The 26,811-nt window shown below is 41.0% G+C and overlaps 1 protein-coding gene across 1 annotated transcript in view; it reads left to right on the top strand.

Moving 5' to 3' along the window:
• Positions 1-3,495: 3,495 nt before the first annotated feature.
• The window catches only part of adamts6 (ADAM metallopeptidase with thrombospondin type 1 motif, 6), a 62,316-nt gene continuing 39,000 nt past the window's right edge, over positions 3,496-26,811 (top strand). The window contains exons 1-10 of the mRNA XM_036595498.1: positions 3,496-3,876; positions 5,799-6,202; positions 6,647-7,011; positions 11,237-11,414; positions 12,276-12,493; positions 12,668-12,751; positions 13,622-13,767; positions 19,366-19,409; positions 23,619-23,724; positions 25,310-25,456. Of these exons, the coding sequence (XP_036451391.1) occupies positions 6,115-6,202; positions 6,647-7,011; positions 11,237-11,414; positions 12,276-12,493; positions 12,668-12,751; positions 13,622-13,767; positions 19,366-19,409; positions 23,619-23,724; positions 25,310-25,456 (1,376 nt within the window). The 5' untranslated portion in view covers positions 3,496-3,876; positions 5,799-6,114. The remainder of the gene's footprint in view (positions 3,877-5,798; positions 6,203-6,646; positions 7,012-11,236; positions 11,415-12,275; positions 12,494-12,667; positions 12,752-13,621; positions 13,768-19,365; positions 19,410-23,618; positions 23,725-25,309; positions 25,457-26,811) is intronic.

Here is a 26,811-nt window from a genome sequence, read left to right as displayed (position 1 = left end):
TATTTTTCAAAAACCTTCTTAAAAATTTGATTAATTTGTTTATTTTAGTGTTTTTCTTATATGTCTTATATACAGAGCCCTGCTGGTGACAACCTGTATACATACAACTAAAGCGTGCCCACGACTTAGTAAGGTGTGGGAAGGAGATCCTAAAGCATGGCCACAATTTAGTAAGGTGTGGAATGAGATTATTAAGCCTTGACCACAGTTTAATAAGCTTAATCTTGTTCCTGCGCCTTACTAAGTAATGGCCACAACTTAAATATGTTGTTTCCACCCCTTACTAAGTTGTGGCCACGCATTAGGATCTTGTTCCCACACGTTAATACAGCATGGCCACATGTTATTTTTATTTATCTGGGATGTGACCAGCAGGGCTCCGTACTTACAAGAGCAGGTGGTATTCTTAAAAAAATGTTGTGAAATGTTTTCTTAACATTTAGACAGTCTTACCCTTCATGTCTACATAGGGAGCAGGTCTTGTTCCAACAGAGGCCGTCATGTTGCGCCGCCACCATAGGTTCTACTACACGTTTGGATGGGAGGGGTGAGGGAGGGGTATTCAGTTGGTTGCAACTTCACCAATGGATGCCGCTAATTTTAGACATTGCACCTTTAAGATCCTTCATAAGTTTTTTGTTAGGAAAGCCTTTGTGAATCCTGCCCTTGGTTTGTTTTTTAGCCCCTGCTGAAAAAAAGACCATAAAAGCCTTTAAGGGCCCATATCCTCAATTTTTCTTATTTTTTTATGAGGGTCCAAATCCCCAAGTTAAAAACCACTGGCTTACAGACAAAAAAGAACGTACCACCAAGGTGTCACCATATTACTTCATGTTTGGACAGGAGGCCAGGTGCTGCTCTAAGGTGTTCACAAACAATGGGCCTCATTCACCAAGTTTTTCTTAAATTTGTTCTTGAAAAGTCCTGTTCCTACTTAAGAATAAATCCCAAATAAGAAAGCAATGCTGAATGCCAGAATCTGTAAAAACAAAGTAGGTTTTAAGATGAAATTACTACCTGAGAACGGTTGGTAAATGAGGCCCCATGACGTAGTAATCTAATATGCTTTTTTTGCGGGTGTGCTCTCTGATGTCCGAACATTTTAACGAATCATTATCTGGACACATCACATCCACCTACAGATTAACAATAGTGGGAATGGTGTCAGAAGAAACACTGGATGAACGTTAACAGAGAGGAGAAATAAAAGTGTGGGGTAAAAATGCAGGGGAGAGAAGGCAGAGAGAGCTGGAGCACAGTGAGCTGAGGCATTTGAGTTGGAAATATAGGCCTGAGGTACAACCTTCAAAGCCAAATGAGAAAGAGTGGAGAATTTTATGTGGCTCTGCCAAGCTCTTGTAGAACCTCTGGCCTTGAGGAAGAATCTGCAAGTAACAGTAAAAGGCAGCTGTTAGCTGTGACTTGACATTCACCTGCAAGATTACTGTGATGTAGCTGCATTCTGCTGTACATTTACAGTAATAAGCTGTATTTCAAATTACAGTAATCTACTGTTTTAATACATGACTGTAAATGTAATATAATGCAACTTAGATGTACTGAGACATGAAAAAAAGACATAAAACATAACCAAAAACTGAGATCTTGCAACCAATAACAATATTCTTCCAGCATTTAAACAATCAAAAAAAAATAATAATAATTCCAGTAAAAAAGTCTTTAAAACATCAAAGCCTGAATTATTAAAATAAAACCAGTTAAATTAAAACCAGTTTTTCCTCAGTTGCTGTCATATCCCATGATGCTGTGCGGTACAGTTCAGCGTTAGTACAGTGCAGGAGAACAGTAGAGTATAGAAAAAATCAGGATCATAAACTCAACACATACAACATCTAAACCGCTTATCCTTCTGGGTCACTGGAGCCTATCCCAGCTGTCATTGGGGGGAAGGCAGGATACACCTTGGACAGGTCGCCAGTCCATCGCAGGGCAGACAGACAGACACACACACCTAGGAGCAATTCAGCATGTCCAATTGGCCTGTGGGAGGAAACCGGAGGAAACCCACGCAGACACGGGGAGAAGAGGCAAACTCCACACAGAAATTACCTTGCCGGGAATCGAACCCAGGCCACTGTTGCTGTGAGGCGACAGCGCTACCCACTGCGCCACCGTGCCGCCCTACACTCAATACATACACTTTAAAAAAAGATGGTTCTTCTGGGGCTTTTTAGTGAAGAAAATGGTTCTATATAGAACTATGAACACTCAAAGAACCCTTTGCATGCTTAAAGGGTTCTTTGCATAGTGAAAGTGTTCCTCGGATTAATGGAGAATGTGCTGTGGATGGTTCTTTGAGTGTTCATGGTTCTAAATAGAACCATTGAAGAAAGATCTGTTTTAAGTGTGTAAAGGGCCCTTGAAGAACCATCTTCTTTAAAGTGTATTTATTGATTAACTATTTTTATGTATTTTTTTTTTTGAGTTTATGACCTGATGCCTGAAGAGGCCAGTCTCGTTGTATTATCACAAATACAACACTAGATGTCGCTGCTAAAGCAATGAATATTTAAGGGTGCGACTGCAGTAAGAGGCCTAAAAACGCTGCAGGTTGAACCTGTTGAGGTTAAAAAAAAAGGTTTAAATGAAGCCGACTAAAGTTACCTAAAATTTATTTATTTATTTATTTATAAACCAAAGTATCCAAAGCATAAACAAACACTGGACAGAAATATTAGGATAATATTAATTATAAGTTGGCGAATGTAAAACATATCAATGCTAATTAACTGTTCATTTGCTGAAATCACTCAGTGATATGAAGAGGAAGCGCAGTGTGAAGGAGCAGTAAACTGCTGTTAGCACTGCAGGGTCAGCAGCCCAGTTCATCCTCTGGGCCTGTAATTCTCAGTGTCTCGTGTTACGAAGCAGTAATTATCAGCCAGAGCTGTGAAGATGTTTACTGCTTATTTTTACGTTTACTACCTCAGCTGTGAGTGTTTGTGACAGTATATTTTGAAAAGAGGCCCCTGCTCAATCAATCAGTCAATAAACAGACAACTGAATAAAAATAACAGATATACATGCATAAATAAACAATGAAATACACTAATAAATACATAAACAAACAATAACATACTGCCTCATAAAGAGCATTTTCATTCATCCATTTTATATTCAGCAACTACATTCAGCATAATCAGAGTTATCATCGTCTAATTATTATTCCTGAGCCGTTTTGTAACTTGTAGGCCTTATTTAGAGACTCCGACTAAGCTAAGTGGTGTAGTTATGAGAGAAGGGACTGGACACGTGACGCTTAAGCGGTTAAAGCTAATTAACAGTGACACTTTTTCCTCACTCTCCCTCATTAGCATACCAGCCCTGAGCGCCACACAGCGCTGCCGCTGAAGCGGAACATGCGCTCTGCTGCACAGCTGCGGTGACGTCACGCCGAACCTCCCGGCGCGGAGCGGCTGGCGCTTTAAAGCAGAGCGGAGAGAGCGGCGGGCAGCTGCACCGCACCGGCCCGCCTTCACCCCTCTGCCGCTCCGTTCCTCCGCTTTTATCATGAGCCTGCAGTAGCCACGAGACAGACAACACATGCAAACACAAAACAGCCTGGAAAATCTCTAAAAACAACAACAGCAAAGTAAACACGACAGCCGCACACGTGCTAATGAGGGAACTGGTTCCACGTTTATGGAGGTGAACTTCATTAATGGAGCTGCTGGAGTCCCTGCGCGCGCGAACTCTCCCTCTCTGTGTTACCGCATCAGGACAGCTGTTTTTATTTCCATCTTGTCGGCATGAGAGTCGGAGAAGTGTGGCTTGAAGCGAGAGGAGGGCTGCTGAAGATTGCACTGAGCTGAAATCCATTGTCTGCATCCTCTACAGTCAGTGGAAATGAAGACGGTAACTCACTCTTTTGTTAACAGTCTTTCATGCAGGGAAGGCACCTTGCTCTTCTCCACAACTTTCTCGAATTCGCCGGCCCCTTGTTCGAATTTTCCCGTTCCACCTTAAATGGTGGAGCAGTTACAATCAGCTCTGGCGCCAGAATGTAACTTCTGCACCATTTAAGGTGGACCGGGAAAATTCGAACAAGCAGCCGGCGAATATGAAGCCAACTTGCAACCTTCTAACTTGCGCAGGAATAATGACACAACAGCACTGGCTAGCACTACACTCTTTAAAAAGATGGTTCTTTAGTAAGGGAAGGGTTCTATTTAGAACCATCACTTGTACACAGAACCATGGGTAAGCCTGAAGCATTCTTTGCATGGTGGATGGTTCTTCGAACTGATGGAGAATGTGTTGTGCATGGTTCAATATGGTATCGTTTTGAAAATGTTTCCATATAGCACAAAAAGGTTTCTACTGTTACAAGCTTGATATCGTGACAACGCTTTTTTTGTGCGATATAGAGCCATACAACTCATTCTCCATCAATCTGAAGAACCATTTAAACACGCACATGGTTCTATATAGAACTCATGGCTCTAAATATAGCCATTCCCTTTACTAAAGAACCCTCGAAGAACCCTTTTAAGTGTGTAGTGATTCACTCACTGTGAGTGATGACTGCTTAGCTAATAGAATATTTAAATACTCGTGTTGTCAGTTGAGAGTTGCTCGCGCGTCTGACTATAACGTTTCATTTCAACGGCTGATGTAGTGAAGTGCACCGATTTTTAACCGTTTGTGTTCTTTTTATGTAGGAATGAAGTCGATCGGCTAAGTTTAAATTGACGTTTTAAACATCCTAGAGATGTTTGGTTGTAATTTTAGTTTATTTTAGTCAAGTCTGAGGTAAATTCAGGTTGGAAATGACGGTTAGTTAGTCACAGTCGCTCTTGTGGTAACGCTAGGCTAGCGTTAAGTTAGTTCTGTGAGGTTCTTGTGATTTAGGGTATTTTTTCATTCTTATTTAAGAGCCCAGTGTAATGTACTTGGGCCGGTTGCCAGCTGTCTGGGTCAGACACGTTTCAGACACCCAGCCAGACTCAACTCTGCCGTCTGGCTGGGCTTTTTGGTTCATTTCTTTCAGAGGCAGTGAAATGCTGAGCCGGTGCTTCGCTAGCGCTGCAATCTTAACGGTAACGTTAGCTAGCTTCTTCACTTTTCTCACACTAGAGAACTGACAGTGTAGTTTTGGTTAAGCTCAGACCTTTTTGCAGAGCTTCTTTGGCTTTTTTCCCCAGCTATCCTCTTTCTGGCCGGCTTTTCGACCTCATCATTGCTGCTTGTCCGGTGAGTTAGCAGGTCTTTGTGTGTGAAGTAAGTTAATATTAACTTTAGCCGATAATAGATAGTGGATAGCATAACGTTACTTTGCTTACAAAGAAAGCTACTCGTCTTCAAGCCGCACTCACTGTTTTGAGAAGACATTTGGCTCGCATGCATTGAATTCTGAGGTGTTGTGAGTGGCTGTTTCGTGCACGAGGCTAAAAAAAAGTGGACCAAATGCCAAAAGTTCCTCACATACACGGGTTTTAGCCGTGTGGTTTCAACTTGTCGTTTCGCAGGTGTGGGGGTGATCACCTGAAGCCACATTTGGCATCCCACTCATCACATATGAGCTCACTGTTAGCTCCTGTGCGATCACGAAGTGAAGTGGTGCAACTCCAGGTGTTGCTCTTAGATGTACTGGAGGCAACTGCTGTCCAACTTTATGTCTAGTTTGAAATGCTTGTGGGAGCTCAAAAAGTAGATTCTGCATTTCTAAGTATAGCAAACCCTCTAATGCTTAGATATAAGAGTTTGAAATGCCAGTGCCAATGACTTTCTTTTCCATTAAGCCTGTCCTGTGCCATTATGTCGTGATTCATTTCCAGGCAGACAAATGGATAGTTCAAGACAACCTCCCAATATAGATCTGCTGCTTTGGAATTACTTGAAGTAATTTGTCCATGGATTCTTGCACCGCTCATGGCTGACACGAGTTAGGAGGCAAATGCAAGGCAGGTCCGGAGGCTCTGACTTTCAGAAGACTTTTGAACCCTGGATGAATCGCAGACTTAAAGTTCAAGAATATCAAGGATGCTCATCACGGACCTGTTATGGTGCCAGGCTGGATTGACTGAAGTGTTTTAATCCTTGTGTAGCTCCCCCATCCCCCGACCCCACCCCATGTCAGATCTTCTCTAAATTATGGAAATTTTGTGGAAGACGCTGACTTGGATATTGAGCCTGCTCCTGGCCGCTGCTGATCCTCAGAGCCTTTCATACAATTCTCAAGGTAAGACACATATAAAATAGACTCGACTGTAAAACGGTCTTAAATATGTGGACTGACACTTTTTTCTCACTCCTAAAGCTTCATAACTTACATATTAGTTTCACTGGTAGTTAATTTACCAAATAATTTAGAGTTGTTATTGAATATCTCAAGTTTAAAAACAGAATAATAAGCCTGCAGTTTAAAGCATTAAAACTAGATGTTTAGGCTTACAGAGTGCAAGGTGTGATCAGTTATCTTCGCTTCATTCCAAAAGATGTGCAACCAAGCTTTGGCTGAGTACCATTCTGTGCAACATAGAATCATTTATGACTCAGATATACATGGGCAACATGTGATAAAACTGTTAACAGTGAAAGCGCTGCTTATTTATCCTTAGACAGTTGCAGATTGTATCATTAACTCTTATCCTCTCCCCTTCTTTTCTCTGCTTGAAATGAAAAGAGGAGTTCCTGTCCCACCTGGAGGACTACCAGCTCACGGTGCCCGTTCGGCTGAACGAGAAGGGTGAGTTTATGAGTTACACTGTGAAACAGCACCGGCCCGGGCGACGGAGACGGGGGCTGGACCACCCTGGACCGGAGCCCGCTGAGACCACACTCTTTTACCGACTCTCAGCCTACGGCAGGCACTTTCACCTGAACCTGACGCTCAACCCCATCCTGGTTTCAAAACATTTCACTGTAGAGTACTGGGGCAAGGACGGGCAGGAGTGGCGGCACTCCATGGTGGATGATTGCCATTATGTTGGATACCTAATGGATCACTACAGCACTACAGGAGTGGCACTGAGTAACTGCAGAGGCTTGGTAAGTAGAGAAAGTTGACAGCTCCTCATCTTTGAGAAGATGTACAAAAAAAAGCTATTATTAATTGTCAGCTGATTACAGTTTCCTATTCTGAGATCAATGGGCCTCATTCACCAGTCGTTGTTAATATAAATTTTATTTTTAAACCCCACTTACGCAGTCCTGAAGATTCTGACATTCACCACTGTTTGTTATCTGGGATTTGTAGGCAAGAAGAGAATCTATGCACAATTAAGAGCACAAAGGTGTAAACAATTCTGTGGTTTAAGAGCACACCCTAAATCTGACGTCGATTTTTTTGGTCACTTTCTCGAGAACAGATTTAACAAAAAACGTAGGAAGATATAGGTGAATGAGATTGATTTCAGTTGGGCAGTTGACATAACCAGTTGAATGGCTCCATTTCGCACATAAATGACATGATGAGGTTCTAATGAGAGCAGGAAAAACACTAACCTTTTCTTTTAACCATCAACATATGGATTACATGTTGACCTTTATAGCATACATATCTAGATGTCTTCACCGAAGTGAGTCTGGTCTCTGTGCTCATGCTGTAGTTTCAGTGGATGAAGTTTTAAAAACTACACAAATCATCGTAATAGTATCTATTAAATTAAAATATTCATTACTTATTTACCTAGTGTGCATGTTTCAGTTTCAGTTTCATGTTACAGTTACTAATCTTCTGTCGTGCTGGGTTGCTGAGTGGTTTGAGTCTAGACTAGCACTAGACTGGGATCCAGAACGAGGCTGTCTGGATTAATCATGAAAATGCTTAAAAGTACTTGAAAAAAAGAAAATGCTTAGAACAGTGAACAAAGTGCTGGGCAGGATACCAATGATATGCGTAATGGTAGTAAAACAGAGAGAGGCCTAAATGCACCTCATTATGTGTCCCTCCCCGACGTCTTATCTGAGCTCCAGTCTGTGTGCACACTGTGTGCTTCTGCTTTGTGTTAAAGTGATTGGTGAGTGACAGCAAAATATTAGCTTAGCCGCATGTCTCTGTGTCAGGCTTGGATCCGTTCTGCACCTGCAGGTCCATTCACAGCGGCCAGCTGATTTCTATCTCCCACTGTGTTTCATCAGGAGAAGACTCCTGATGGACGGGCCCAGCCTCTAAAGCGCTTCTAGGGTAGTCTGTGTTTTTCAGGCTGTGATGTAAGGGTTTTAATGGCAAGTTGTGCTTATGCATGTAATTATATGGTTAGGGATGCACCACTATTGAATTCCTGGGTCGATAACAGTAACTGATAATTAACACCTTGTTGCAACAGATATTGAAATCAGTGACTAATAATTTTTGTTTTTTCACATTGTAATCTACATATGAAGCGCAGTGATCGTAAAATATGTTAAAACTCTAAAGATTCTAGCTGCTTATTTCTCGTATTTGTTAGACTGTATAGCTTAATGGAATGATGAGTTTCAATTGATTAATTGGATTAGTGGTATTGAAAGTGTCGCCTCAACATTTGTTGCTAACTGCAATTCTGTTTTCCTCTGCTTTCACGCTGATGAAGCATCTCAGTGTGACTACATGTGCATAAGTGTGCACTGGCAAAAATAGGGCACCAAGTTATTGGGTGATGTTATTGGCTATAGCGCACACACACACACACACACACACACACACACACACACACACACACACATCATCTATACCCCTTATCCTTCTGGGTCACGGTGGGGAGCTGGAGCCTATTCCAGCTGTCATCGGGCGGAAGACAGGATACACCCTGTACAGGTCGCCAGTCCATCACAGGGCAGAAAGACAGACATACACACACAATTGTAAATAATATAACATCTGCTAATATTGCATGAACCTCCAGGTAGAGGTCTGCACTCCTGTGGGATTCCTGTTGGACCCACTACAAAATCTTGCGACACAGGGTAACCAGCCCACTGCAGGCGGGAGTGGGACGAAGCATGCATAAAGCGTCATACCACAAATTAATAAATAGTCAAAATGAGTAGAACGATCACGAAATCATATATATGAACAATATAAAATGATAACAGTAAAACAATTCAACTTATTAAAGTCCTTCTAAAGAGTTGCCAAGCAAACGATCATGTGATGACATGCTAATTCTTGTAGCGTACAGAGATGGCGGAGCCTTCAGTCCGACAGCCACAGCTGCCGAGCCCAGCAAACTACCAAATATAATCATTCTTTGGTGAATTCTTGCTTTGTGTTTACTGGGAATAAATGGCATTTGGTGAAGTTACTTCACAGTAAGCCCGATGACCATAACTGCAGTGTTACTTAAGCAGAGGATGATGTATTTGCGAATAGACTATGTCAAATATTAGATGTCAGTTTGCCTTGACGGAACTGTGCAGATGGGAACGAGCCAAAAGCAGGAACAGAACAAATTATTTCAATTTTCTGCGGGAGCAGGATGAAATCTTGCGGGAGTGGGTGGGAATGAACTGTCCAGCTCAGACCTCTACCCCCAGGTACAGTTCTTACTAGATGCAGAGGAGAATGAATTTGAGGAGTTTGTCTTTAGCATCAATGTCCCTTTGCTTTACTACTACCATGTCATCATGAGACATGTTCCGTTCTCTAGGAGAATAAGTGAGGGTGGAAAATTCCCTGGGGAGCTGGCCTTGCCCACTTACCTCTCTGACAAGGAGGACACATGGGAGGATAGGGCTCCATATTGGATTCCTTCCTGGTATCAGAGGCGCATTCTCATAAATCTGTGGGAATTTAGAGAGGCCGCACTGGCCTGGAGGGGTTTCCTGCAGCCACTGTGTCTGCGCTCACAGAAGAGTACTGAGGAAACCTGTATTTTCAGGAGCCTTCTGTGACGGTTCATACTCCACTATGCACTCAAATAGTCATGTCTTTCACCTTCACTTTTCAGTCTGATGCAGTCTTGATCAATGATATAGCCCCAGATTCATTTTAGCATGCTCTGTAAAGCTTTTTCTTATGGGCCCTACTTTAGTGCTTTTCTTGTTTTAGATTCAAAAATCTAAATTCCCAAACAGTAGGTGACATTTTCATACATCCTTTCATTTTGTTTTAGCCACAATACCTATTAGGCTTTAGAACTGCATAAATGTGTGTATATAACAGTGATTACAGTTCAACTCAGATTTCATGCATCAGAATGTTTTAACATATAACAGGGTTGATGGCAAGTTCACAACGAACTCTAAAACACAAAGTGATGTTCCCAAAATGTTAAGCATTTACAGCATGTTATTAATGCATACATGAGAGGCTCTAGGTTAAAGAACTAAGACGTATCAAGTGGGTAGCTTATCTTTGTCGACCAAATTTTCCCTGTACCTTCAGTGCTCAAAATACAGGGAGTGCCAGCTGCAGTAATGTTAATAAAATATATATTAATATTTTTGCTGTTGCAGCCAGAAGCTCTGGCTCAGCATACGTCATAAATTGAGATTGCACAGGTCTACTCTGCCTCAGTCATTTTATGGAAACCAAAAATGGAAAACAGTCCTTCGAATGTCTCAGCGCTTTTCTTGTGGTGCAGGTTTACATTGAGTGCACTTTGTTTTGCATGTGCACCAGTTTATTATTTCATTTGCAAAGGGAGTTTAATTGGTTTCATTGTGGCTTTTACAGACTTGGGGAATGTGCCAAAGTTTTTTATAAACACATCTCTGGAGTACTTGTACAATTTATGTTGTGGTAAGGCTTTTCAAGGTCACAGGATTGTGTACTTTGGTTTGTGTCCCGGTAATTATGGTGTTGTTCTTTATGTAATTGGTGGTTTTAGTGTGATTTATCTCATTGATATGGATTGCATGGCGTTTTTGCATATGAGTGCAATGCAAAGAGATGTGAATTACATGTGCCTCAGCCTGAGTCAGTGAGTGTATGGTAGTTGTCTGCTTGTGGCATGTATTTAAACGGCCTACAGTCTAGACCAGGGTCCTCTAAATCCAGACCTGGATGATTGTAGTAATGCACAGTTTAGCACTTTACCTGCAACATACCTGCAACTAACATATATGCTTTAACTTAGTTAATGCTCAAGTTGGTGTGAGAGATCAGGGATAAAATCAAACCAATCAGTGTTGCAAAGTTGCATTTGAGTCTGAGACTGACTGATAATGTGTCACTGCGGGGGTTCATTTTCTATCTACAGTCATAAATGTATAAATACTAATATTTCAGATCATGCACACAGAAATTAATCTGCAATATTCTGTATTTTTCTCTCTCATTTTCCACAAGCATGGTGTCATCACCACAGAAGAAGAGCAGTATTTAATTGAGCCGTTAAAAGACATAACCTCCAGAAACTCCAGCAATTTCCGGCTCACGGGAGAAGGGCAGCCGCACGTTATTTATAAAAAGTCCTCCATCCCTTCACCGCAGCAGCACAGTGAGGAGTTCAGCTGTGGTGTCTCAGGTTGGTGAGCTTTCTCCATCTGGCTGACGTAAAGGAACAGCAGAACAGCTATAGATAGCTGCAGAGGAAGCGGCAGTGTGTGGCTCAGGTTGGACTGGATGTTGCCAGCAGAGCAACACGTGCACCTCCAGACCTGTCAAAAGCAGGCAAGCTGGTGGTTAGCTCTGTTGAGCCTGAACCTCTGTCACAGCTCTCTCTTTCTGATTGTAGAGGATCTACTCTAGAATAATGACAGGTCTGATTTGATTCCGTAAGACATCCACCAGTCTTTTTCTTTCCCAGTCTTGCATGAGGAGTGTTCCATCTCGTGGAGGTTGAGGTATTTAGGCTACAGTGCTGTAGGTCACTCTGAAGGCTGTCATCATGGGGAAGCCAGCAAGCCTGAACAGGCATTATCTAATGGCTTTTCCTCCAGCATCTGGGTCATAAATGCTCATGCTGCAGCACTGAGGTTCAAAAAGGAATGCTCTTAGTGTATGGCAGCAGACATGAAAGCCACTGTGATATTTATTTATCAACCACAATGTAAATTTTAAATTAAATAATATGTAAAGTTTTGTATGGTTAACCCTATTAAACCCTAAGGGCAGTATGGGTCTACACATCTGTTCTCCAAAACATATTACTTTCATAGTACCAGATAATTTATGGTACTTAGTGAACAATAAGTCTTATGATTAATAACTAAGTAATAAGCCTTGTGTTACATATGCAATAAAGTATGTAATTATTTATTATATATTTAATATTATATGTTTATTTTCATATCAGATTTCTTAAGTCAGGGTTTTAGTAGGTATCTAAAAGATTCAACCTCAAAAATAATAAATAATACATACTGGTTCATATTCCAATTCGCAGATCTCACAGTAAACCCTACACCATGTTTGCAAACCAGTCCTGCCCCAGCGTCCCTGTCTCCTATGCGAAACAATGGCAGCTCTAGCAACGCACACCGGCAGCGGCGCTCCATCAGCTCTGAACGCTTCGTTGAAACTTTGGTGGTGGCCGATAAAATGATGGTGGGCTACCATGGCCGCAAAGACATTGAGCACTACATCCTGTCTGTCATGAATATTGTAAGTTTGATCCTGCTTTTCCTATGCATGCATATTTTTGTATACATTGCACCACTAGACAATACAGGATTCTTTAACTGGGCCTCTTTCATTAACCTGAGATGTGGTGTAAAACACTGACATATTGACATAATTTGTCTGACTTTGTGTTTTTTTTTCTTTTCTGGAGGTCAGGTTGCCAAACTTTACCGTGATGCCAGTCTAGGAAACGTTGTGAACATTATTGTAACCAGACTGATTGTTCTAACAGAGGACCAGGTGAGTTAACAGCATTAACAGTCTATCCAGTACATACAAGAGCTAAGAACGTGTAAGAACTTGTACTCATTCAAATCTTGTACAGTACCCGTTTGTTTCCAAGGTATTTTTAACTTTATTTTTTCACATCAAAAGTGTTTCCACATATTAGAGTATTGCTTATCTGTCCCATTACTGCTGTTTAATGGCTCGAGTATATGATTTTACAGACGTAATAACAACTTAGCAACATAGGCCTTAACTCTAATTACAAAGTATACATAGTCATTTTCAGGGACCTTCAATTCTCTTTATAATGCCCTATACATTTGAGCATATTTTACTCAGAGGTCCTGTCTGGGTAGTTGTAGCATCATCAAAGCAGGCTGACCAGAGCCTATTTTAAGAAACACAAGGACATTTCTTACTGTAGACTACTATGTTTTATATGACTGGTCTGGATGAGACAGACAAGAAGCATACTACCATATGGTTACTGCACTAAAGATGAAAGCTATTGAAACAAATAGGCCTAGGCTTGGTCCCTGAGGACTACTTTGTAAAGAGTTTTTACACACACACTCACACCCACACACATAGACACACACACACACACACACATATATATATATATATGTATGTATGTATGTATGTATGTATAAATAATGCGAATACCAGCATATTTGTTTAGTAGTCTTTCTTTCTGAAGGACCAAACATTTCTTCACAGGGCGGAAGCCAGCGAAAAGATCAGACTACCTCTGAGAGGATGTCACAGCAGCCAACATCCTTATATTATTATTCATATCATGTATAAGAGCTTTTTATCAAATTCAAATGTTATCGGATGGTTTTGTGGATCATCAGGATAAACGAGTGTTCTTTGTTACAGCCCAACCTGGAGATTAACCACCATGCAGACAAATCCCTGGACAGCTTTTGCAAGTGGCAGAAATCCCTCCTCTCTCATCAGGGAGATGGAAACAGCATCCCAGAGAACGGCATTGCTCACCATGACAACGCTGTTCTCATTACAAGGTCAGTAATTTATTCCTCGCAGGGTAGGAAATAATATTTGTAAGAGAAAATTTTTGCCCTCACTCACAATTTAATACACAAATGAGATCATGACTGAAAGCATGTTCTACTTATACCTATTTAACTACATAAATTGTCCATGTTACATTTTAACCCTGCGTTAGTTGTGCTCTTATGTGCGCTCATGTTTTATGGGGTACATGCATCTAGAAAACAAATAAATAAATTAGATCTATAATTACTAATTACTAAGTGCCACCACTGCAGTTATGTTGTCATGTGCTCATTTCTTTGGAAGCATTTTTTTTAACACCAACAGTGTGCAGCTTTAGTCATGTTAACTATTTGGCTTGGTAATACTGATGCATTGTGAGGTTCCACGCAGTCTCTGCTCTTCTTTAAGCCAAACTGGTGGGAGTTATTCCCCCGGATCATTCCGAGTAGGGGCTGAACAGGAGGATGAGTGGAAGGTAATAGTTCAGCTGTTCAAAATAATACACTGTGTCTTCCACTGAACAGTCCTTCAACGTTATCATGATTTCATCAAGCTTATAATATCAGATAATTATACTACATGCACAGAAAACCTCCGTTTAACCTGTATGATGTAAGTCACTTAAGCAATTGTATCACATGCTTAAAGGTCTTAAAAGTGCTGAGGATGCATAAATGGTCTGTTTCAGGTGGGTCTGTTTTCATTCTGCGATTTATGGGTGGTAACCATGTTGCTGCAAAACACTGTCATCACCTGGAATTGGCCTTATCCTTGCTGTTAGCTATTTTGACCACATAAACCTAGCAACTGAAACATAAACTTCCAGCTTGGTTCATTCATAGATGATCATTTTTTTTGAGTGACATGACATAAGACTCCTTTATTGACTCATGCAAACTTTTTCGCCTCGGGTTTACTTTTCTTTTGAACTTGCTAGATGTGTTTGAATGCTTTTTTTCCAACTTGGCTCCCTCTTTTTCTTCACCTTAACTGGGCTTCCTCATCCCTGCCTTGAAGGTAGTTGTTCATGAGAATGTTTGTTGATACAAGTCAACAGAAGCTTAATTTAGTGATTAAAAAAGAGTAATGGGTTTGCTAAAAAGGTGGTCTCTGGAGGTCCTGTCTTGTAGTGATTAATTAATTTCTATTTCTAAAACAATACTATTTATTTATTTAGTTATTTATTCATTTATTTAACTTTTGTGGAGGCTAGTTCATCAATAAGACATCGATTTGTCCTTTATTATGAACATAGAAACATTCTATACATAAATATAATTCCTGTAATTTCTTGACCTCAGAGTAGGCACTAGTTATTAAAGTCATGGTTAATTGGTGTCTTTTGACTCATGGAATTATTAGTTAGACTGAAGTATTTGCCTAGAAGGTGTTCAGTGATAGTTTAGACTTGCCTCCTTGTGCTTACCTTATGGAAGATTCCTTTTATGCTTTCGTATTTTTAATTTATTTTTTTAAACAGGTAGTTTTGGCTTTTTTGAGAGTTTCCCCAAAACAAACACGTTAGCAGGCCAAGTTTAAGAGACATGCTTCATGTCTGACACCAGTCTACTGAAGATTTTTGTCTTTAACGTCTTTCTTCAAGACAAACACACATCTGCCAAAATCAGCTAAGCAGTAAACAACTGGCTGTTGTGCTCCTAATTTCTGGCAGAGAGGTTTTTTAGTTTGGCAAACAAGCATTAGTTCTTTTCTGTAAATGGAGTAGAAGTGGCTGATTCTGAACCATGAGGGGCTTTAATGCTCACCGTTTCAATAAACCTTCATCCCAGGATTTTCTGTCTCGAATGAAGAGAATTCACAGCATCAGGCTGAATCGACAAAAGTCAATAATTATTAAATATGTTCCCGTGTCTTATCCAAGCATTTGTAAATTCCTAAAGTATTTTTCTCTAGCTTCCAGTTACGGCGTACTGTGGATCTCGACACACGCTGTTTTTTCTGTTGTCATCTTTTATGGCCCCACTGACATGTATTCTTTGGATTAGCAGCTATTGCTTTGGATGAGATATGTTCTGCTTGCTTGAGGCTGCAGTCAGACAAATGAGCTAAGGTTCATGTAAGATAGTGGTCGAGCTGAGGCCAAGAAAAAGCTCATGAATTAGAGGAAAGTTCAGTCTGGAGATGCTATATGTGTTTTTTTGTTAAAAGCTGACGCAGGGCCCAGGAAGCACTGATTAACCATCGTATCTGGTAAGACCATCTTGGAATCCTTCAGGAGGAAGATACCTCTGCTGCATCTGTGATTTTTAACAATTGTTTATTTTAGCAACACTTAGCTTGGAGACGTTTATGTGTGGGTGTTTCTTTTATGACTAATGAAACTTTGGAAGAAAGCTTATCCAGTCAGAAGGGGCTTTTATGTCAAGACGGCTTTGTTGAGTAAACGCTCTGGCATGCCGTATATTGTTACAAGTCTTTTGTAAGTAGCTGTCATAACTAATTGTAATTAGTTGTGCATGTTTATGTGTTGAAAAGCATTTCTGCAGCTTCACAGAATTCTTTAAATACTTTAAGGTGATAATTATGTTAGTATTTTGACAGAAGTTTTAGTTTTAAGCCTAATGGCAAAAATGAAAACAAATAGATCAGTGCTGTCAAGTCTTTAAAATTCACCTGCAAATCCATGTTTTGTTCTATTTGGTTTCTAAACACACCTGAGCCAGGTACAGACTCAAGTATGTTGGAAGAGCAAAGAGAATGCTGGTCAGGAGTCCTAATGGGCTGATATCTGCTAGTGGAATGGAATCGGTTCTGAATTTTGACCATACAACTTCTATAAGTCATGTATACAATCACATCCACATCTGTTGTACTGTATACGGTGTAAGTATAATAATTAAAATCTGTGTTTTACTACCACTCTTTCTAGCATGTCTTGCTCATGTTTAGGTGACATTCATGCTTGTTTAATTGTTATGGCTGCTTGCAGCATCTCTTTGTCATTTGCATTGAGGTGGGCTCTGTGAGGTAATGTCCTGAAACAGAGTCTTGTTCTGGTCCCTCTGGTCATATTGTAATTTATTACTCTTATGGCTGTAGAATGGCAGGAGGGATGCAGTGCCTTTGTTTGGAACTGGAACAACGGCGAGAGCGGAGGGAAATTAAAGGAACGAAATAAAAATAAATAGATGTCCAAATGAGGCCGACTTCTCTACGGTCGTCTATGAGACTGTACCTCAGACCTTTGGATGCCTTCCATGAGGAGGAGAGAGCGAATGAGAGGGAGAGAGAAAAAAAAGAGAGCGAGAGAATTAAATTGAATTTTCAGTGTCCTTGGTTTTTTTAATACATTAAAAGGCCTAAAATGATTCGATCACACATTGCCTTTAAAAATAAATGTATGCATTTTGAAGGCAGAGTCCTTGTCTGTCATTTCTTAGTGTCTGTGTGTCTGCTGTTTCTTTTTTATTAGATTATCATTATAGTATATACATTATTTAGACAGCTTGGCAGGAAGCTAGACCACATATGCAAGGTTTGAGCATTGGGCTTTGCATTCTTGGCTGCGTTGTGTCTGGTTCAAACAAAAGCATCTTCTGATGTGCTGAGACAGTACATTTGGTTCTGAACTGTATCTTGTAGTACTTACTGTGTTTTGTGATCTAAGGTCTAAGATCATGTATTGATTTAGTTACTCCGTTTTGTTCATTTGGAGCGTCTCATGAACGTAATTTCTTGTGATGATGTTTGTATGAAAATTATGTATGAAAGAAGCTGAGGCCATTGCTTCAAACAATAGATTCTTATTTAGACATACTTTTTTGGCCGCATTCAAGTGTAATTGTACAGATTTTAGAACTTTCTGGTTTTCTGGAATCTCTACAGCTGCACCATGATAAACACTGTGCTAGCTTCTGATCTTCTGATCAGTTATGAAAGCAGAATGCAGCTAGGGACATTTCACTTATCCATCTGATTGAATATGTTCATAACACCTACAGTGTGCTCCTGACTCCTCCTTGATATGAAACACAGAGCATCTTGGATCCTTTAATACGTTCCAGATCAGTCCCTGTGTCTTTACTCTGTGCCGCAGACAATGTCAAACAAAGCCTGGCTGACTGCCTTTGGCTGGTCTCAGCAACTGCAACAGACTGAACTGCTTCTTAGGAGGTGTTAAATGCCCCGTTTGGGGAATGAGAAAATATTTGGCATTCTTTTGTACGGCCCTGCCGTCTGCCAAACCGTCGACAGGTCCAGTTGAAAAAAGCAGACTGGTTTGTATAACAAACTAAAAAGTGGCCCCAAGCTTAAAGCCCAAAGAACCAGTAAGTTAGTGGATGCTGACGAAGAAATGAGGGAATTAATATATTGCATGTAGTCTGCAAGTGAGCATTTTTATTTTGTGTATTGTCTATCAAATGGATTTTATAGTTGTTTGCTATGATACAAAGTAGGGGTGGATGATATGGCGAGGAATATGTAAGAAATATAAAATATTCCAATACTTCAAGACATGTTTTCAATACATGATTCAAATCACACTATTCAGTTTTTCTTGTTTGTTTGATAAGTTGGAACAGACAAGAACCAGTGGTGCCACATTCAAAAATTAATATCAGAAACAATGAATATAATGATTTTTGTTCAATCATTGTCTAAGCAGATGTTGCCTATTTATTCAAGTTTATATACACTTTATTAGGAATACCTACACACTTTCTCATTCATGCATTTATCTTCTCAGCCAGTCATGTGGCAGGAGTGCACTGCAAAAAATCATGCACATACGTGGCAGCAACTTCAGGTAATGTTTGTATCAACCATCAGAATAGGGAAAAAATGTGATCTCAACAATTTTGACCATGGCATAGTATTTCTGTAACTGCCGATCTCCAGATTGTCACGCACAACAGTCTCTAGAGTTCACTCAGAATGGTGCAAAAAAGAAAAAATATCCAGAGTGGCAGTTCTGTGGATGGAAACACCTTGTTGATGAGAGAGGTCAACAGAGAACAGCCAGACTGGTTTGAGCTGACAAAAAAGGCTACAGGACCTCTGTTAACCACACAGTACAACTGTGGTGAGCGAAAAGCATCTTGGAATGCACAACACGTCAAACCTTGAGGCCAATGGTCTACAACAGCAGATGACCATGTCGAGTTCCACTTCTGGCAGCCAAGAACAAAAAAGCTGAGGCCACAGTGGGCACAGACTTACCAAAACAGGAAAAATATAGCCTGGTCTGATGAATCTCAATTTCTGCTGAGGCACACAGATGGTAGGGTAAGAATTCGGCACCAACAGCATGAATCTATGGATCCAACCTGCCTTGTGTCAACAGTTCAGGCTGGTGGAGGTGGTGTTATGGTGTGGGGGATGTTTTCTCTGCACACTTTGGACCCGCTAATGCCAATCAATCATCGCTTAATTGCTACAGCCTGTTTGAGTATTGTTGCTGAACATGTGCATCCCTTCATGGCCACAATTTACCCATCCTCTAATGCCTACTACCAGGATAATAATGCAAATCTGTTGAAGCTGTTGAAAATTATTTTGCCCTGTTATGGGAAAAATAAAATATAATCTGATCTAGTCTCAATGACAGTGGCTTATCTCAGTAACATTTGTCTTCTATACAGGTATGACATCTGCACCTACAAAAACAAGCCCTGCGGTACACTTGGTAAGTCTCCTGAACCTTTTCTGACTTCTTACCAGACGTTCATTCCCATGTGCTTAACTGATTCATATTTATGAGTAAAATTCCAAAGGCTGTATTGCCAAATGGTGTATGAATGAATTGTTCTTTTGCACACTGTACAAATGTATGAAACACTCCTGTAAAGTGATTAGGAATCTCTAGGAGTCTCTTCTGTGGAGCAGCTTGCTGGCTTGGCCGAGTTTTGTCCCAAACATGGCACTCAGCCTGCCTCTTTCTACACACACTTCTGTCTCCTGTTTCGCCTCAAAATATTCCCCCTTCTGTCTGCTTCAAGCCGGAGGTGTTCACCCCCCCCTGGGTTTGCGGAAAGACAAGAAGGGGAGTGAAAAGAGGGCAAATAGCTGGAAAGTAAAAGAGAAAGCAAGAGAAAAGGAATTAATAAGTGAGGAAGTTGGAGCAAGGTGGAAGGAAAGAGAGGGGAAGAGAAGGTGAGCTATCGGGAGCTTTTTTTTACGTAAATGAACTGCTGGGGAGTGTCAAAGCCCCATCTTATCTCTGCAGGGCCCCTCCAGGTACAACAGTATATCTTAGGAGTAATATGGTGACTCCAGGGCGCTTTGACAGATTGACCGCATTCGTCACATTCCCCTAGTCCCTTTAATTGCCCTGGCATCTGCTCGGCTTCCTCACTGCACCCTCCCTCTCCCACAGCCCTTCCCCTGCACCTCCTGCCCCCCACTCCACCACCCCACCCACAGTGATTGGATGGATCAGCGTCCCGGGTCAGCCTGTTGCCCTCTGGGGGTCACTGGGTAATAATAGCAGAGGGGACGTAATACCTCAGCAACCCTCCACTTAGAGAAAAATGAGCATATGCACATCAACTGTATGTGTGGTTCAAAAACTTGAACATGAGTCGCATGGTAATGTAACTTCATCAGTAACAATACCAAGACCATTTTGGTAGTCCTTTCTTGGGGTCCACCTATATGTTTTGTTTAGGGCCAATACCAGTGATACTGATTTTTAGTAATCAATGACACCGATAACCAATATTTGGGGCCGATATTCATTTACACAATTTTTAGATAAAACAGTTATGTAATATGAGTCACAGTGTTGAAAGGGCACACATCAGGAAAGGAGCTTGATCTTTCAGTATATGGGTGCAAGCAAAAGCAAAATATGGGTAAAAGCCTAAATATTGTATAAAGACTCCACCTGCCAAATACATAGAACTGTAAATGTAAGCCCTGTAGAAGGTATTACAGTAATCATCTGAGCAATTGTGCAGTAAAAATTGTCACTACTTTGTAATGAGCAACAACAATGAAGGCATATGAATGTAAACATGATTATTTCATTTTGTTGTACAACCAAAAATGTATTTCATGCGAGTTCAAGCAGTAACTGGACATGTTGAATGTATCACCCATATTCTGATTGGCTCTTGAATATACACTGCATGATTCCATGGAAACAGCTTCTTTGGCCTAAGCAGGGCGTTGGTATCTTTGGAAGTAAAGAAAAAACAAAATGACCTGAAATTGTGTATGAATTATTAATTAAAATGATAAGTTGTGGTTTTACAAATAATTTACTGCTTTCTGGAGACATGTCTGTAGCTCCACTATAGGCGCACATGTTCCAAACACATTCAAACTACTAAAGAAGCAGTGGGGTTCTGCACACCATGTTTGCTCCATACACAGAAGCCTCACTCTCACACGTGATGTTTCAGACAGGGCTCAAGCTGCATGTACAAGTCACATTTGTCTGGCTAGAATGAGCAAAATTATATAACCGAGTGCATTGTGCTTTTGCATTGCTCAGCTTCAACATGTTCTTACCTTTCCTCTTGCTGAGAAAGCGAAGGCAGGCACATTTGATTGGATTTACTCAATATGTGGTCCACATTTCTATCAATCCAGTGGTGCTGTGGGAGGGACACAGAGACGTACTACGGAGTGTTGGTTGGTTGTAGTTGATGTGTCATCCACATTTCAAGTAAGCCAGTGGAACGTTAGACCAGACTACAGAAGTGTGTTGTGTTGTGTCAGATATGTGCTTACAGAAAAAATACAGAAATATGCTGAATGTCGGCTTCAGTTATTGGCCAGGCTGATAATCGGTTGACCCCTGATCCTTTCAAACAAATTTCAGAAATCAAAGGAAAGGAAAACATGCTATAGGTGTTAGGGACGTATTTAGTGAGGCAGATGAGAAACGTCCCCTCTCGCTGCATTTTACAGGACTAATTAGAAGATCAGAAGCTAGCACAGTGTTCAGAATAGTGCACCTGTGGAGATTCCAGAGAACCACAAAGTTATAAAATCAGTGCAATAACAGTTGAACGCACCCAAAAAAGTATATCGAAACAAGAATCTCTTGTCTGAAGCAAATACTTTACTTTCCGTGGAATGTTAGATATTCCATATTCTAAATGAAGGAGCAGATGCCTCATGTTCAAGCTGAGGGTGACAATAGAAGGAAAAACTTCCTAAGAGCATGAAGACGAAACACTGAGAGAAACCAAGACTCTGAAGAAAAAACTTGTTAAGAGCAAGAGGAGGAAACACTGAGGTGCACCCAGACGCAGTGCAGTTTGGATACAAGTAGGACAAAAAAAATAAATGATGACAGTAGTGAAAACATACAATTGACACTGAACAGAGATATTTGGATCTGTGAGATAAGCCAATGGCTAATATTAGAAGTTTATCAATGACTGTCAAAGTACATCTGGTGGGCTAGCAATTGTGTTAAAATACAGAGTGCTAGATGTAGCACCAAGAGACCTTTTTAAGTCAGCCAGAAAACCTGCTAGTTCCCTTCACTATTCAGCAGTTCTCTAATCCATCTCCAGTTTCCCTTTATGCCTGTAGCTAGGGTCGCAATACCCTTTGATTTGTGGGTCTGCTGTTGTCTGGCTCAATGTAAGAAGAGGATGAAGAGGCCAGAAGTTGAAATTATGGGTGATGAACAATATCCCTAATACTCCTCCCACACACCCACAAGCGCCCACACCCCTCTCCTCTCCACACTCTCATGCCTAATATCTGTGGTGGCCTTTTCAGCACTGAGCTCATCACTCTTTGACCTTTTCAGGTCATGCTGTTGAGCTGGCTGCGCTAAATTAAACGGACTCACGTATGCAGGATAAAAGAGAGGGATTAAGGGGCCTCTAGTTTGCAAAATAAACCAGCAAGCACATATTTGATCTAGCTTCAAGCCTCCAAGCCCGCTTGAGCTGGGCCCTAGCTTAAGAGCTTGCTTTTCCTCTCCCCACACACACCTGTAGATGTAATCTGGAGAGAAACGCTCTCCACTCGAAAGGAGCTGAGGGGAGGAGAGCCAGAAACACCTGGATTTTGGAAAAGGTTTTCCCCCCTCTGTCGCACACCCCCCACACACAGTCTCTCTTCAATCATATAAATGCACACTTTCTCTCTTTCTCTGTCATTCTTATTTTTCTCTCTCTCACTTTCTTCCTTCTCACTGTCACACTTTACTGGGCTCAGTAAAGTCCAGCATGGCCACAGTGCATCGGCACATGACAAGAGGAGAATAAAAGCAGAGGGGAGATTTAATATTTCCTTCATTTCTCCCAGATTAAAAAACAGTGATGTTTATTTATGGCAAAGTATGTGACTGCAAAACACAAAGTTTAAGAAAAACAAAGGCTCTAACCAAACGTTCATTTGTGAATTTTGCAGGAGAGCACACTAAAGATTTTCCTTTGCTCATTACTCCTTCACTTGTGTGCTGCTTCAAATAATTCACCATTTGCAAAAAACAAAAACAAAAATTAAAACAGTTTGCGTCTCTTTCTTGGCAGTTTTGCAATGGAGAAAACATCTATATATTTGGGGGGCAAAAAGGGGAATGTTTTCTTAAATTCACAACTCTGGCTTGCATTACTAGGTGGTCCCTTGTTACCAGAAGTAGAATGTATAAATCTAACTCCTTGTCTAGACATTTTCCAGCTCTGACTTCAGTTAGAAAGAAAAAAAGGAAAGAAAAGTGAACGTCTAGCCGACAATGCTGATCTCCCTCTGGTGGCTCCAGAAACTGGTTCTGAGTACAAACTTTTGCCAGCTCCGGCCTCCCCGCTGACTTGGTCAATGCAAAAAATGTCACTTTTATGATGCTGGAGTTCTACACCTTGACCTGACCCCACACGTGTTTGTCTGTGTGTGTGTGTGTGTGTGTGTGTGTGTGTGTGGCCAGGCTTGGCATCTGTTGCTGGAATGTGTGAACCAGAGAGGAGCTGCAGCATTAATGAAGACATAGGCCTGGGCTCCGCTTTCACCATCGCACATGAGATTGGACACAAGTGAGTGAAGACCCCCTTTCGACCTTTCCAACCTCAGACTTCCCCCACCACAATATACTGTATCAAGAAGGACTGAACATGCATACTGTTATCTATACAAATGGGCAAATGTCACTTAGTATGCTATACGGTGTCAGCAACCACATAAGTAAGTCTATTTAAGATGACTGTACAACTCAGCATGTTGTGAGGCAAGTGTGGGATTTAGGTATGCAGTTTTCACAATACCTATTAGTGGGGCATAAGCTCTCATTACTTGTTAGCTATATTAGCCTAATAGCTCCAGAGCAAAATTAAAGAAGGAAAGTTTGGATAACAAAGATGTTTTGGATGATGGACTACATTTGGTGCAAGGGGAAAACCGTGTAAATTTGAACTGGATAAATGATTACAGGTTCATCACAATAAACTGGTTAGAATGTAGTCTGGTATTTGCAGTGCTCACGCTTGGCCCCTCAGATGAGAATAGTCTACTCGGTGCGCTTTCACCACTCATGACGTCTTTTTTTAATATGTTTCATGGTGGTCACTAAATTCTCCAAATTGTGGCTTCCCATGAGAGCAACTGATGCTAAAGATATTGTAATTTGTTGTTGAGGGACTAAGCTAAGCTCTGTTAGCACAAGCGCATATTTCGGTGTATGCAAATGTCGTTCTGCAAAAACTTGCCCCCTTCATTGGTCCCCCCTGAATGCTTGGAAAAATAACAGTGATCTATTGGTCTACGTAGGGGCTCGGCAGAGTTCACAGAGATGGCAATTTCCTCTATTATGTTTCGTGTCTGCTTCTGTTGTGGGGGCAGTTGTAAAAATAGTCCTAGCTTTCTAGAGAAAAAAAAACCATACCAAGACTTCTCCTGTGCTGATTTAAATCCAGAGTAGAGTAAAATGTCATAAACGTGAGCCTTAGAAAAACACAGAGGAATTGTGTGATGTGGTCAGGTTTGTTATATGCATTAGAACTGATTTGTGCTTTTGGAAAGACCCTGGTTAAAAAAAAGAAAGAAAGAAAGTAAAAAGTTTCTGGTGTAAGTCGATTTTATGTTTTTTATACAATATCCAGACAGATATGTAAGAGAAAGAAAGAAGGCATCACTAAAATGATGGATTTGCAGCATTGCAGGTTAGGAATGTTGCTGAATGCTTCAATAGCCTTGAGTACAGCAGAATGGTGAGCAGGTAAAAGGGGCTCATGTAGCAGGCCCCAGCAGGCCAGGCCGCAGCCATTACAGCTCTGGTCACCTTTCCCCTCTCGTCTGTGGCTCCCGGATTGAGCCCTGTTCAAACATGTAATTATTGATTGACAGGCAGCCATCAGGGTAGTGATTAAGACTTTCTCATTCTTTCAGAGCTCCAGACAGCTCCTGGCCTTTGACCCGGCTGGCCTATGCATACAGCTGTTTCAGAGTCAGAAAAAGCCCTTTCTTTACAACTTAGCCAAAGGAGATGTGATCTGCTGCTGCTGAAACATCTTGTGGCTGTCTAGAGTTGCCCAAGCTTGTCGTCACGAAGGGGGCGGGCGATTTGACTGGAATTAGTGAGCCATGATTATGACCCTGCCCCTTTGTGTGTTTCTTGTCTCACAGCTTCGGAATGAACCACGATGGAATCGGGAATACCTGTGGAACCAAAGGCCATGAGACAGCCAAACTGATGGCAGCGCATATCACAGCCAATACCAACCCCTTCTCCTGGTCCACATGCAGCAAGGACTACATCACCAGCTTCCTGGAGTAAGTTCCAGAACCTCCTTCCTCATTCTATGTAGGGAACTAGTAAACTGTGTCAGGTGTTACTGCAGCACCCTAAGAGCAGGAAGTGATGTTTAAAGAGAAGAATGGGTGTGTCTCCATACATAAGCTTTGATTGGCTCAAAAGGACTATGTTCAATGATATATACTGGGGACACCTGTCTTTTCAAAACATTTTTAAATATGAAGCATCTTTTCTTTTTTTCAAGTTTGCAATAACATAAATTGTAAACACTGCAAAAATGAAGAAACAGCAACTGACAAAAGTACTGCCCCTAGGAATAATGCCAAAGCCCATACATTTCATCCCGCTCATCCAGCACTCAATACTTTTTAGGTGTTAAATCTACCTTTGGGCCAAAAAGTGGGCTTTTGAGAATAGTTCAGAGAACTGTCTAATCATTATTTAGGCAAAACATGCTCTTTCCACCAGTTTGAAGAATATGAAACTGAGTGCTACATTAACTATATAAACTTCAGCATGTAAACCTCAGGTAAAATATACTTGAAGTATTAACAGATAGCATCAGTAGTCATTTAGGGAGATACACTGCCCACAGCCATCTGCATTTTATGTTGTGAAGTGATTGATGAGCAAATCTAGACACCTTGAAAAAGGCCTACTTTAGCAGCTTTTTTCATGCTGCTAATCTTAGGTTTGTTCACATACCTCCTCTATCCTACTCCACTGAGACAGACCCAGCCAACAGAGGCCTGAGTCAGACATCTAGAGCAGCACTAACTCGATTAAGCCTTTGGTTTGCACAGAGGGCATTCACCTTCTCATGGACAGAGTTTACTGGAAGATACATTTTCAGAAAGCCCTTACTGCAAACATATCAATATTGCCTGCTTCTTTGTTCTATGTGCAGATACATACATTTCTTTTTCTTGAAATTTTTTTGGCGTGAGCTATTGGAACCGCTATCCTACAGTTGAAACCATCCGCTGTGCATGATGCAAGGGTGTAGACAGGAAAAAAAGGTGGGTGTTATGGTTGTCAGACAGGGTTTCCTGGTGAATGACCTCATGGAAGAAGGTTAGCTACCCTGCCATCGAAGGCATAAAAAAACCAAAGCTCCATGTGCCAACTTCCCACATAAACACAAAAGGCTAGCCTTTCCGTTGGTTTTGGGACGTGTTTGTTGTTGTATAATCAGACCCTATTATCTGTGACCATTGCAGACCAAGGCTATAGAATTTTGAACTCACTGAACCGAAAGAAGGGCTAATGAATTTCCACTGATAATCTTGCACAAGATCAAATATTTGGCAGGACATTTTGCAGTTGTATATCTTTTATTTACAGCTCTTACATTGTTAAGATAATGCTCATC

The sequence above is a fragment of the Colossoma macropomum genome, unplaced genomic scaffold, assembly GCF_904425465.1.
Source record: "Colossoma macropomum unplaced genomic scaffold, Colossoma_macropomum, whole genome shotgun sequence".
In the NCBI taxonomy this organism is placed as follows: Eukaryota; Metazoa; Chordata; class Actinopteri; order Characiformes; family Serrasalmidae; genus Colossoma; species Colossoma macropomum.
The sequence above is the reverse complement of the archived record's forward strand: the minus strand, read 5'-3'. Positions and strand labels throughout refer to the sequence as shown.